At 43.3% G+C, this 14,436-nt stretch overlaps 1 protein-coding gene across 1 annotated transcript; it reads right to left on the bottom strand.

Annotated features, from left to right (window-relative positions):
- Nucleotides 1-210: 210 nt before the first annotated feature.
- LOC106566537 (complement C1q tumor necrosis factor-related protein 3-like) lies at nucleotides 211-1,972 on the bottom strand. The gene is made up of 3 exons (XM_014134640.2): nucleotides 1,730-1,972; nucleotides 933-1,079; nucleotides 211-632 (listed from the first exon to the last, which is right to left on the bottom strand). Exons 1-3 carry the CDS (start codon nucleotides 1,932-1,934, stop codon nucleotides 331-333), a joined length of 654 nt encoding a protein of 217 aa, XP_013990115.2. The 5' UTR covers nucleotides 1,935-1,972; the 3' UTR covers nucleotides 211-330.
- Between the last annotated feature and the right edge of the window lie 12,464 nt (nucleotides 1,973-14,436).

Here is a 14,436-nt window from a genome sequence, read left to right on the forward strand (position 1 = left end):
CATGTGTATTGGAGATCATTAGTGTCACAAGGGCTTTAGGTGGATCCGGGTTCCTAATCTTAATCTGATTTACTACAAATATATTTAAATCACCTGCTGCCATATCCCGGTTTAATCTAATCTAAATTAAATTCATCTAAATTGATAACATGATCAAAAGGAGCAATACCAAAGTCATTGCTGCAAACCATGAATTCACTAAAGAAACGATTGCTGCTTTAATATTGCTTTTATTGCCTCACACACATGTAAATGACAGCAAAAGAGAATATAATGTGTGGAAATTAAGTGGAGAACCCTCCCAACTTAAACCCTGACCCCCTCAGTCTCTCACTGTCCTCCTTCAACGTGGAAGAGCAGGAAGCCACTGAAGGTGCTGAAGTTTTTGAAAGCGTTACTGGTCACCTGGAAACCAGACGGTAGGACCAGGGAAACCGTGTCTCCTTTGGCCAGCTGCAGGGTGGCCCCGTTGGACGCAAAGTCTTCGTTGTCCCCCTTGTCCTGATACTCATCGACCAGAACTACCTGCTCATGGTTCTTGTAAAGGGCCACTCCGATGTTGGCCTCCTTTATCCAGGCATAGGAAGTGAAAGTGAAGTAGTAGACTCCATTTACTGGTGCTGTGAATGCTCCTGTATGGGTCGACAAGGAAATTCATAAGAATTTCTGATTTATAAAGCATTATTAAACCATTTATAATGGCAAGTTATCCAACCCTAAAGGTCCCGCTTTATTCGTAGTGTATCTTTATTAATCCTTTATAGAGCATGAAATACAGTTTAAGATGATTTGTGACCCATTGATATGTCGTTCTTATGAAGCCAATATGTTATCTGGGAATGTTTCAGCCAGACAAAGTAAGAATTATATGTGAAAATGCAGATGCAGTGGGAGTTGTCTATGTAAATTGCAATAATATTTCAGCGGCTGACCTGTCCTGGGGCTGAAGGCGTTACCAACGTTGGTGATGACGTGAGTGTGGACCAGGTTGGTGTCTGCCTGGAAGGGCCCGGTGTTGCCGAAGCCCTGCTTGTCCTGGGTAGGAGGTCTCAGGGCAGCTGAGAAGGCCACACCCACAGCTGAGTATAACAAAACATATAAATGAGTTGATTTCGGTAGATTTGACATTTACGTTTTTTTGCCCCATCACCTGCATACATGTTTAACTAGCAGTGGCTAAAGAGTAACACTTTATTTGGATAGTCCATGCTTTACAGAAATATCAGTAGCATTTCAACAAACTATCTGCTAACCCTAACCCTAGCTCTAACCTTAACCCCTACCCTAACCCTAAACTTAACCTTTAACCTTATTCTAAACCTAACCCTAACCTTATCCTTAGCAAGCAGTTGCTTATCAACAGATTTGTTGATAGTATGACTATCTGTCGAGCATCTACAGATGAAACATCCAGACTCTCCATTAAGTGTGAGTGGCTAAAGTTAGCTGATGTTTGTAGTGGCGTTATAAAGAAAACCAACCCATGTATTAAAGTTTGTCTTCACCCATATATAGACATCTTTCAAGTTGAGTAACCATTTAACATTCATTTTGAAAATACTTAACTTCCCCTTTAAATTCAAATCAACTTATTCAGTCATATCAGATAATTCATTATTGGCCATTGTTGTGTCATTGTTCATTTTCTGTGCATGTATATCATTTATATATGGCGCATCTAGTTACTATTATATTAAGAAAGAATATATAAAAATCCAAAGAGACTTACAGTTGCGTGACTTTCTCAAGTCCTCAACCTCCCTCCTCAGGTTCCCCACCTTGGCAGACAGGCAAGAGAAATGGCTAAAGAGAGGGCCACAGCTGTAATCAGAGATGGAGTGCTTATTGGTGGAATCATCTGCCTGTCCATAAGACAGACAAACGATCACAATCAGCTGGAGAGGAAGCATCGTCTTCTTCATCATTGTCTTCATCTGGACCTGCAAGCGTCTGTGGAGTTGGGTAGTTCCAAGGACTTGTTTATAAAGGATGAGGTCAGGGCACATGTGACCAAAGTAAAGGACTTATTAGGAATTACATGTTGAGTGTTGACATTGAAAAAAATAATGAAAGGTTTGTCAGTAATCTTAACTGGGACATGTTCGTTCCCACCCTCTGTACAAACACAGGTGTTGTGCCTGGGCCAAATAACACATACAGTGCCTTGCGAAAGTATTCAGCCCCCTTGAACTTTTCGACCTTTTGCCACATTTCAGGCTTCAAACATAAATATATAAAACTGTAATTTTTTATGAAGAATCAACAACAAGTGGGACACAATTATGAAGTGGAACGAAATTTATTGGATATTTCAAACTTTTTTAACAAATAAAAAACAGAAAAATTGGCCGTGCAAAATTATTCAGCCCCTTTACTTTCAGTGCAGCAAACTCTCTCCAGAAGTTCAGTGAGGATCTCTGAATGATCCAATGTTGACCTAAATGACTAATGATGATAAATAGAATCCACCTGTGTGTAATCAAGTCTCCGTATAAATGCACCTGCTCACTGATAGTCTCAGAGGTCCGTTTAAAGCGCAGAGAGCATCATGAAGAACAAGGAACACACCAGGCAGGTCCGAGATACTGTTGTGGAGAAGTTTAAAGCCGGATTTGGATACAAAAAGATTTCCCAAGCTTTAAACATCCCAAGGAGCACTGTGCAAGCGATAATATTGAAATGGAAGGCGTATCAGACCACTGCAAATCTACGAAGACCCGGCCGTCCCTCTAAACTTTCAGCTCATACAAGGAGAAGACTGATCAGAGATGCAGCCAAGAGGCCCATGATCACTCTGGATGAACTGCAGAGATCTACAGCTGAGGTGGGAGACTCTGTCCATAGGACAACAATCAGTCGTATACTGCACAAATCTGGCCTTTATGGAAGAGTGGCAAGAAGAAAGCCATTTCTTAAAGATATCCATATAAAGTGTCGTTTAAAGTTTGCCACTAGCCACCTGGGAGACACACCAAACATGTGGAAGAAGGTGCTCTGGTCAGATGAAACCAAAATCGAACTTTTTGGCAACAATGCAAAACGTTATGTTTGGCGTAAAAAGCAACACAGCTCATCACCCTGAACACACCATCCCCACTGTCAAACATGGTGGTGGCAGCATCATGGTTTGGGCCTGCTTTTCTTCAGCAGGGGCAGGGAAGATGGTTAAAATTGATGGGAAGATGGATGGAGCCAAATACAGGACCATTCTGGAAGAAAACCTGATGGAGTCTGCAAAAGACCTGAGACTGGGACGGAGATTTGTCTTCCAACAAGACAATGATCCAAAACATAAAGCAAAATCTACAATGGAATGGTTCACAAATAAACATATCCAGGTGTTAGAATGGCCAAGTCAAAGTCCAGACCTGAATCCAATCGAGAATCTGTGGAAAGAACTGAAAACTGCTGTTCACAAACGCTCTCCATCCAACCTCACTGAGCTCGAGCTGTTTTGCAAGGAGGAATGGGCAAAAATTTCAGTCTCTCGATGTGCAAAACTGATAGAGACATACCCCAAGCGACTTACAGCTGTAATCGCAGCAAAAGGTGGCGCTACAAAGTATTAACTTAAGGGGGCTGAATAATTTTGCACGCCCAATTTTTCTGTTTTTTATTTGTTAAAAAAGTTTGAAATATCCAATAAATTTCGTTCCACTTCATGATTGTGTCCCAATTGTTGTTGATTCTTCACAAAAAAATACAGTTTTATATCTTTATGTTTGAAGCCTGAAATGTGGCAAAAGGTCGAAAAGTTCAAGGGGGCCGAATACTTTCGCAAGGCACTGTAAGTATCTGCAAGAGCAAACTTCAACCTCATTTCCCCAAAATATTATCAACTGTTCAAATACAGGAAAACTTCTGTCAATTATTGTTTGATTTTCATCTTCTATTGATTTGTAAATATAGTGTCATGCTTTCAGTCAATGATATTCAGTCTTGTCGTCAGTCCGCCACATTGCACTGGACTGAGAATCTAGCTACAAGTCTGAAGGTGACACAACTGCCTCTAGTTCTCAAATATCAAGACCGTGGCCACGTCCCAATTATCGCTCCGTCCTCCCAAAGCGTGCACTAGTTCACTTCCCTTCACTGACTTAACAGAAAATGACTGTTATAAGAAACATGGAAACACAAGTCTATCCCGCACCTACACCAATCCACTGCGTTTACATTTTGTTGGAAGTAGTGAACGACACACACAGATCACACACTCAGAACAAACAATAAATCAGTCACAAAGCAGGCCCCAACATGGAACCCATACGGCAAACACAAAAGAGGAAGACCCACCTGGAGACAGCACAGGACAGGAGATGAAGGCAGAGGGTTTGGAGTGGAAAGACCGAAAGAGATGGAGGCGATTCATCGATGGCCTGAAAATCGATGGGCTGTTTACCTCAAAGAATACAAAGGCCTAAGTAAGTAAGTGAACGAGTGTACACTTCAGGAGGAAGGAGTTATTATTGGGACACAGCCTGTGACTATGAATGCTACTTCTTGTCTCACCACGTCTCAGTATGTCAGGCATTAGAGAGTTGATACTGAGAACTACAGGGTATAATTAAACAGTAAGGCCTGGGGGGGGTGTGGTATATGGCCAATATAGCACATCTAAGTGCTGTTCTTAGTACGGAGTACCAAACAACTGCCCTTATGTTGGCCATATACCACACCCCTTTCGGGCCTTTTTGCTATTAAAAACTGATTACCAATGTAATTTGAGCAGTAAACATAAATGTTTCGTCAAACTCACGGTATACGGTCTGATATACCATGTCGGCCAGCCAATCAGCATTCAGGGCTGGAACCACCCAGTTTATAATATAGCGTATGTCCAGAGCATCCTGAAGCTACATCTTATCTTTGACCCCTCTTAGTCTGATCCCGTTGTACCACTTGGTCTGATATCAGCTTTTTAGATTGGTTGTCTGTATTTTATTTCCTTCAAAAAACAGTTTATCTGGACCTATGTCTATGTGTCAGAGTACTAGGGCTTGTACCAATATTTACAGGGATGTGGAAGTATGATAAGGGTGTTAAGGTTAAACAATGCGAGAACATTGGATTAGAATGAACCTACTATAAAGTCAAATATTTATTTATCTATGGAGGTTTTCCTTGGAATGGAGGATTTATCTAAATGCTACTTCCTTGTGCAAATAACGCTTGAATATGAACATTAACAGATGTCCGTAGTCTCTCTCTCTCTCTCTCTCTCTCTCTCTCTCTCTCTCTCTCTCTCTCTCTCTCTCTCTCTCTCTCCTGTAACCAGGATGGATCCGTGGTAAGACAGATAGCAGAAGTCACCATCATCTTCATCCTCCTTTCAGCATGATCACCATTTCCAGCATCATCAACCACAAACCATTACCTCCATTTCATCACAGTTCAGTTATCCACATGAGGGAGACCAAGCTGAATGACATCAATTTTCACACTTGTTTATTAGTAGCAGTAATGTACAAATGTAAGGAGAACATGTAAGGAAAACACCTCTTTTACGCTACTGCTACTCTGTTCATCATATATGCATAGTCACTTTAACCATATCTACATGTACATACTACCTCAATCAGCCTGACTAACCGGTGTCTGTATGTAGCCTCGCTACTGTTACAGCATCGCTACTGTTATTTTTCACTGTCTTTTTTACTGTTTTTATTTCTTTACTTACCTATTGTTCACCTAATACCGTTTTTGCCCTGTTGGTTAGAGCCTGTAAGTAAGCATTTCACTGTTGTAATCGGCATTTACGAGACAAATAAACTTTGATTTGATTTGAAAAGAGGATCACGTGTAACGTTTTGTCTCTGACCCTGGGCCACACACTGTAAATACATTTGATTGATTGATTGATTGATTGATTGATTGATTGATTGATTGATTGACTATCCAAACCAATGTACATTTCTAGAGGCAGACATCCATGAGAAGTACACTACATACCACAGGAGGTTGGTTGCACCTTAATTGGGGAGGACGGGCTTTGTTGTAATGACTGGAGAAGTGTAAGTGGAATGGTATCAAATACATCAAACACATGGTTTCCAGGTGTTTGATGCCATTCCTTTTGCTCCGTTCTGGACATTATTATGAGCCGTTCTCCCCTCAGCAGCCTTCTGTGTGTACATACCCTATGAAGACCTGAAAGGATTTCACTTAGCCTGTTGCTAGGATCTAAGCCACTATTGCTTATATCTATTCAGTCCTATCATACAGTGGCCAAAGTGTGCAGGCGGGTGTAGTGGCTAGGTGTTGATGTCCAGAGGACTAGGTCCAGACACCGTTGATGAGTAAAGTAACGGAGGCAAATAGATGGGATATGAATGAGGATGTGTATGTGGTCCGGGCAGACCAGGGCTGTGGCCTTATATGCAGACTCAGAAGAAAAGACCAGGGAAGTGTCCCAATACTCAGACTCCTTCAGAGAACAGGTTTTATTTTTCACTGTAAGGTCAAGAGTAACACATTGCGTTGACTAGCAGATCCCCTTATGCACAGATCTAGGATCAGCAAGCGTAGCTTCCTGAGCCCCTAACGTTAACCATCGGGGAAACTGCAAAACTGACCTTAGATCAGTGTCAAGGGGTAACAAACACGAATGGGGTAACTGGTCCAACAGGCATTACATAGTACAGTTCAGCATCACCATGGATACCTGAACACCTGGGTTCAAATACTATTTCAAATATCTCAGTTACTCTCACATACATTTGAAGTAAGTATTAAGATATTGTTTATTTGAAAAGACAAGTAGTTGAACATTTTAATGTATTTGGAAATACACTTGGAAAGTATTTGAAAATAGTCAAATATACTCCCATGCATTTAACCCAGGTATTTGAAAATAGTATTTGAAAGAAGTATCCCTGGCTCATTTACAATGCCCTATGAGATAATGTACATTAAATCAACATGCACTTAAGTAAAACAATATATTGACTTAAGTCCATGTTAAGTCTATTTATCTCAAGTCTGAACAGGCCCTTAGTGACCTCCACATGTCCTTCTGTTCAGTGACATTGGCAGGCAGAATTACATCAAACAAGGACTCCATCAGTGGAGGCTGCTGAGGGGAGGACAGCTCATAAATATGGCTGGAATGGAGTCAACGGAACGGTAACAAACACATAGAAACCATGTCTTTGATGTGGTTGGTGCCATTCCATTGATTCCATTCCAGACATTACTATGAGCCGTCCTCCCCTCAGCAGCCTCCACTGGACTCCATGGGTGATGTTGGAAATCCTTGTGTTTCACGGTGATGCTGTCAGTAGTATTGGTACAGGAGTGTAATCCTGTCCTGTAATCCTCCACAAAGACAGGCTGGGAGGTTGTAATAAACCACACACACTTACTGCATGAAGGCTTCAAAGGAAGACAAAATATTTAAAGTATTTCATGAGAAAAACACTCCATCAAACTAAGGATTTTTATTTAGTGTTCACAACTATTTCACCCATCATAGCAAGAGCTCTGTGTGTTCGTAAGCTCACACACTCGCGTCACATCACACGAACTCCACTCCCCTTAAACTGTGTGGGGAAACTGTGATGATGTTGTGTGACCACTAGGTGTCACCAAAGCACAGTAAGACAGTGATAGGGAGGCTAAGGCGTTATACTCCATCAAACCTCTCAAATCTAAAAAGAAAACATTTACTCTCCTAACTTTATTACATCACTGAAAAAGGGATGAATCTGTCCGGAACTCTACAGCCTTGGCCCGATTATCAATACAGAAATATTGCTCTGGTTTTCAAAATAAGGTTACCTGACTGAGTCTGCTGCCGTATCAAACCTGTACACTGCCTATATACAGGCTGACAGATCATCTATGTACATGCTACATACTCTCACACTCTGAGTAGAAGTTGCCCTTAGGTACAGATCTAGGATCAGCTTATGCTCTCCAAATCCTGACTTTAACCATTAGGGGGGAAAGACATAACATAGTACTGACCCTAGATCAGAGTATAGGGACAACTTCATCCTGCTCACACTCTCCCACTCACAGACTCACTGACCTGTACACAACCTGACCACTTGTATACGAAACAGTCGTGTTTGGACCCTCTGGGCGGAATTCAATCTAAGTTAAATTCCAGCCTCAGTGTGTTTTGGTCCAGTGGTCTTAGTTCATCTGGTGCCTTCACAACACAGCAGACAACAGAGAGTAAATGCTCTAAAACTGGGGTTAAAACTAACTAAAAAGTAGCCGATAGGTTGCAAGAGGGTAGTCAATGAGGTCACTTCCAATGTTCTCCCAATCACTGATCAGTAAACACTATGTGACTCCGCCCTTTCCTGTCGGCTCAAATTGCAGCCATTTCACAAACATGACACGTCCATATATCCCATGATATATCCATACAAACATGAGACGTCCATATATCCCATGATATATCCATACAAACATGCTTTAGCTTCTAAAGGGGGAGTGAAGTAAAGGGAATGGTTAGGTATTATTATTCAGAGGTTTCTCTTTAAACAGCACTTTAACCCACCCCCAGACTAACTAGAGGAGGGAGACAGATCCATGATTGATCTGTTGACTGATTGATCATATAGATGATAAAGTCATCCATACATCTTGTCTGAGCACAGAGCATGTAGTGGGCCATTTTCCAAGAGGCCCTCCTAGACAGGCTTGCCCTATGTTAAACTCTACAAGGGGAACATTTAGGCTACACTTCCTTTACCTTATAACCTAGCTAACCTCATGTTCCTGGCTTCTGGGGAACAAGACTACCTTACACCAAGATCCACAAAACTACACTACCCATAAGTCCTGAGCTTAAGGAATGTGCAACACGTTCTCAGTCAATCACCAGCGTTTCCCACGGGAACATGGCCCGGTGACACAGAGAATTGCATTCTGGGAAATCATTGCTTGTACCTCATTACTAAAGAGTGAAAAGTAGGGTCATATATACAGATTAGAAACAAAACAAAACTATATTGTGTGTGTGTGTGTGTGTGTGTGTGTGTGTGTGTGTGTGTGTGTGTGTGTGTGTGTGTGTGTGTGTGTGTGTGTGTGTGTGTGTGTGTATATAAGGGTGTGTGTGTGGGAGGAGCGTTGTTGTGTTTTAGATTCAGTATCTAAGAGGTCAGATCAGGTGCAACAAGAACAGCTCAATGTTAATGAACTATAAATGGAACATATCAACCAGGTTGTCAGGGGTTCAGGGGTTTCTTTACACTGTTTTAACCCCCCTCTGTCCTGTGAGGTGATCTTCTGGCGTGAAATGTACCTGGGCATCAACAACCCTCCTGTATATTGCTCTGTTGTGTACATCTCTATAGCGTGTCATAACAGTATCACATCACATCATATTGATAATAATCTATTCATAATGCATTGTCCTATTCTTGTGTATTATGTAACTTAGTGTTTCCTAGTGTGCACTTCAGCATAGTGGCCTAGTGAAGTGCCCATTCCTGCCCTGAAGTGTTGACTTCTGTAGATACTGTACACTTTGAGGAAGATAACTTTAGTGTCGTTAGTGTATGCTTGGTACCGTATTGGTACCGTAACCTGCCTGAGTGACTGATTGATGAGGTAATTGAATTGGGGATCAGGTGCCAGGTCTGGGCACTGTAATGAACACATGTGTGTGTATGTGTGTGTTGGGAGGGGGAGGGGGGGGCATGCAATGGATTAAATAGTCTGATTCTCCAGGCTCAGTATGTAATCCATTCCATTCCAAATATGATTTGGAAACAATGGATTAGCATCCTATAGACACTATTCTATGGCTCGTGTGTTTATCTGCGCGTGCATACATGTGTGTGGGGTAGAGAAATGGACACGTACAGCGGTAGGGTCGTTAGCTAGGGGTCAATGTTTCAGCTATTGGCTGGGGTTAGGGCTTGAGGTGTTGGTTAGGGTTAGGGGTTGAGGTGTTGGTTGGGGTTAGGGTTAGGGCTTGAGGTGTTGGTCAGGGTTAGGGTTAGGGCTTGAGGTGTTGGTTAAGGTTAGGGGTTGAGATGTTGGTTAAGGTTAGGGCTTGAGGTGTTGGTTAGGGTTAGGGGTTGAGGTGTTGGTTAAGGTTAGGGCTTGAGGTGTTGGTTGGGGTTAGGGTTAGAGCTTGAGGTGTTGGTCAGGGTTAGGGTTAGGGTTTGAGGTGTTGGTTAAGGTTAGGGGTTGAGATGTTGGTTAAGGTTAGGGCTTGAGGTGTTGGTTAGGGTTAGGGGTTGAGGTGTTGGTTAAGGTTAGGGCTTGAGGTGTTGGTTGGGGTTAGGTGTTGAGGTGTTGGTTAGGGTTAGGGCTTGAGGTGTTGGTTAGGGTTAGGGGTTGAGGTGTTGGTTAGGGTTAGGGGTTGAGGTGTTGGTTAAGGTTAGGGCTTGAGGTGTTGGTTAGGGTTAGGGGTTGAGGTGTTGGTTAGGGTTAGGGGTTGAGGTGTTGGTTAAGGTTAGGGTTTGAGGTGTTGGTTGGGGTTAAGGGTTGAGGTGTTGGTTAAGGTTAGGGTTTAAGGTGTTGGTTGGGGTTAGGGGTTGAGGTGTTGGTTAAGGTTAGGACTTGAGGTGTTGGTTAAGGTTAGGGCTTGAGGTGTTGGTTAAGGTTAGGACTTGAGGTGTTGGTTAAGGTTAGGGCTTGAGGTGTTGGTTAGGGTTAGGGCTTGAGGTGTTGGTTAAGGTTAGAGGTTGAGGTGTTGGTTAAGGTTAAGGGTTGAGGTGTTGGTTAAGGTTAGGGGTTGAGGTGTTGGTTAAGATTAAGGGTTGAGGTGTTGGTTAAGGTTAAGGGTTGAGGTGTTGGTTAAGGTTAGGGGTTGAGGTTTTGGTTAAGATTAAGGGTTGAGGTGTTGGTTGGGGTTAGGGGTTGAGGTGTTGGTTGGGGTTAGGGGTTAAGGTGTTGGTTAAGATTAGGGGTTGATTTGTTGGTTAGGGTTAGGGCTTGAGGTGTTGGTTAAGATTAAGGGTTGAGGTGTTGGTTGGGGTTAGGGGTTGAGGTGTTGGTTGGGGTTAGGGGTTAAGGTGTTGGTTAAGATTAGGGGTTGATTTGTTGGTTGGGAGTCAAGGTTAGGGCTTATGGTTAGGGTGCAATATGAAAAATGCAGAGTTCTACAGCTCAGTCTAGGGTTAGGGTCTATCCTGGGGTGCAGAGGCTCGCGTTCCCCACCCCCCTCATCCCTCCCTTCCTCACTTTAAACATGACCGTTCTCTATCCTGGTGGTGCAGAGGCTCTCATTCCCCACCCCCCTCATCCCTCCCTCCCTCACTTTAAACATGACCGTTCTCTAGACAGCTACCACCCCACACAGACAGGTACCACCCCACACGGACAGGTACCACCCCACACAGACAGGTACCACCCCACACAGACAAAGGGGATCGAAACTTCCATCTCTGAAATACAAGTTCATCCTAAACATTTGATGTCAAGTTTGATTTATCCGAGTTCTCCTTAACAGTAGCTCAACATGCACAAAACCAGATCTGTACATAAGACAACAACACAAAGTCATCTAAAGAACTCTGTCACACACACACACTGCACCCTGTGTTCACACACACTTACAGACAAAAACACAAAGGCTACATCTCCCTCTGCAGGAACCTGAACAGAGCTGCAAACATAAAGAGTTTCAATCAAAATGTCTCCTCTCGCTCCCATCCTTCCCAGAATGCCTTCTGTTTGACCTTTCACCCCAACCTCACTGAAATAGAACACTGGGAGGTTTCTCTCTCAGAGAAAAGTACAAAGAAGGCAAATGGTGGAATGATGAACAGAAAAACATTGGCAGCAAGAACAGAAGGAGAGAGAGAGAAAGACAGGGAGTCAAGGATGAAGAAGAACATTATGGCAAAGTGCAGGGGAAGATACAAGGGAAAGAGAGGACATCACCCAGGCAACAAGAAGAAGCAGAGAATAAGTAAACAGGGACTATAAGGCAGTATGTCTGAAGGGGACAGAAACACAGTTCATACAGAGTAATTAGAAGTGGAGAATAGAATAGGCACAGATAAGCAGTGGACACAAAGATAGACGTCTTGACATACAGAAAGACATATGAACTGAAAGTGAGGAAAATGAAGTGAAAGTGAGAGAGATCATGTATTTACCAGAATGGGAGGGGCAACTCAGCCTGTGGAGGGGGAGGAGAGGCCGTGACTCTGAGCCCTGGGATTGGCTCCTTAGCTTATGGGCCACTGCTATTTAGGAAGGGGGGGGGCAAGGTGGTGGTGGTGGGGGACACATGAGAGAGAAACAGAAACAGAGAGAGAGAGAGAGAGGAGAGAGAGAGAGAGAGAGAGAGAGAGAGAGAGAGAGAGAGAGAGGCAGGGGGCAAGGGGGGAGGTGTTTGGTGTTGTCAGAGGCACATGGGAGGAGGAAAGAAATAGAGAGAGGCAGGAAGAGAAGAGAGAAAGAGAGGAACACACAGAGAGAGTGAGACAGAGTGATAGAGACAGAACCAGTGAACTTGGTAGAGGCAGATGTCAATACGGCACACCAGAGAGCATAGTTCACACTAGCATGGAGTAGACGGTGTGAACCAGGCATGGCTCTGCAAATCACAAGACAGAGTCCCAAGATACGGTGTGTGACACATTATGACCACACTGCAATATGAGAAACACAGAAAGCTCACAGACAGATAGAGAGGCACAGAGACAGAGAGAGAGGCACAGAGACAGAGAGAGAGGCACAGAGACAGAGAGAGAGGCACAGAGACAGAGAGAGAGGCACAGAGACAGAGAGAGAGGCACAGAGACAGAGAGAGAGGCACAGAGACAGAGAGAGAGGCACAGAGACAGAGAGAGAGTTACAGAGACAGAGAGAGAGGCACAGAGACAGAGAGAGAGGCACAGAGACAGAGAGAGAGGCACAGAGACAGAGAGAGAGGCACAGAGACAGAGAGAGAGGCACGGAGACAGAGAGAGAGGCACAGAGACAGAGAGAGAGGCACAGAGACAGAGAGAGAGGCACAGAGACAGAGAGAGAGGCACAGAGACAGAGAGAGAGGCACAGAGACAGAGAGAGAGGCACAGAGACAGAGAGAGAGGCACAGAGACAGAGAGAGAGGCACAGAGACAGAGAGAGAGGCACAGAGACAGAGAGAGAGGCACGGAGACAGAGAGTTACAGAGACAGAGAGAGAGGCACAGAGACAGAGAGTTACAGAGACAGAGAGAGAGGGACAGAGACAGAGAGAGAGGCACAGAGACAGAGAGAGAGGCACAGAGACAGAGAGAGAGTTACAGAGACAGAGAGTTACAGAGACAGAGAGAGAGGCACAGAGACAGAGAGAGGGGCACAGAGACAGAGAGAGAGGCACAGAGACAGAGAGAGAGGCACAGAGACAGAGAGAGAGGCACAGAGACAGAGAGAGAGGCACAGAGACAGAGAGAGAGTTACAGAGACAGAGAGTTACAGAGACAGAGAGAGAGGCACAGAGACAGAGAGAGGCACAGAGACAGAGAGAGAGGCACAGAGACAAAGAGAGAGGCACAGAGACAGAGAGAGGCACAGAGACAGAGAGAGAGTTACAGAGACAGAGAGAGAGTTACAGAGACAGCAACATACATCAACAGAGATCAAGCGATATAGACACACAACAAATATATATATACAGTACAGTCCAAAGGTTTTAGCCAGGTGTGAAAAAATGCTATAAAGTAAGAATGCTTTAAAAAATAGACATGTTAATAGATTATATTTATCAATTAACTAATGCAAAGTGAGTGAACAGAAGAAAAATCTAGATCAAATCCATATTTGGTATGACCATCCCTTGGCTTCATAACCATATTTGGTGTGACCACCTGTCGTGTCTTTGGCTATGCCGGATTAAGTGATATGACATGCTATTCTATAAAATCATTTCTCTGTAATTAATATTACCTGATTAAGCTAATCATGTAAATGTAATTAGCTATAAAGTCGGGGCACCACGAAAGAGTGTTTATAGAGCTGTTATCCTCCGAATAAACTCTGAAAGACCTAGTTCTATTTTACATCAATAGCAGTCAATATTAATCGTCACCTTATTCAGTCTCATCTGAAAGTTGTAAATTCTTGGTTATCTTCACGAACCTTGGCTAACAAGTTGAATCAGCAATGCAAAATTGGGTTTAATTATTTATTTACTAAATACCTAACCAATCACACAGAATTACATATACACAGAATGCAAATTATGTCATACAGAAAACTTCCCTGGTGGACGGAACCTGTATGATGGCTTGTTACACAAAGAGAGAGGGTTGGGCTTGAATGAAAGAGCGGGAAGACTGAGGAACAAAGGGACAAGCTAAGCTTTCGTAAATACAGTATCTTATGCATTCTAAATTACCGCCAATTTGGAAAAGGAAAATGCAATAAGTATTTACTTTGAGCTGCGCTTTGGTAGGTTGGTCGTAGATGCTGGCCGTGTTGGCCAACAGAGATCTTCCTGTCCTCGGAAGAATGTCTCTGGTGGTAAATTGGATAC

The sequence above is a fragment of the Salmo salar genome, chromosome ssa13, assembly GCF_905237065.1.
Source record: "Salmo salar chromosome ssa13, Ssal_v3.1, whole genome shotgun sequence".
Lineage (NCBI taxonomy): Eukaryota > Metazoa > Chordata > Actinopteri > Salmoniformes > Salmonidae > Salmo > Salmo salar.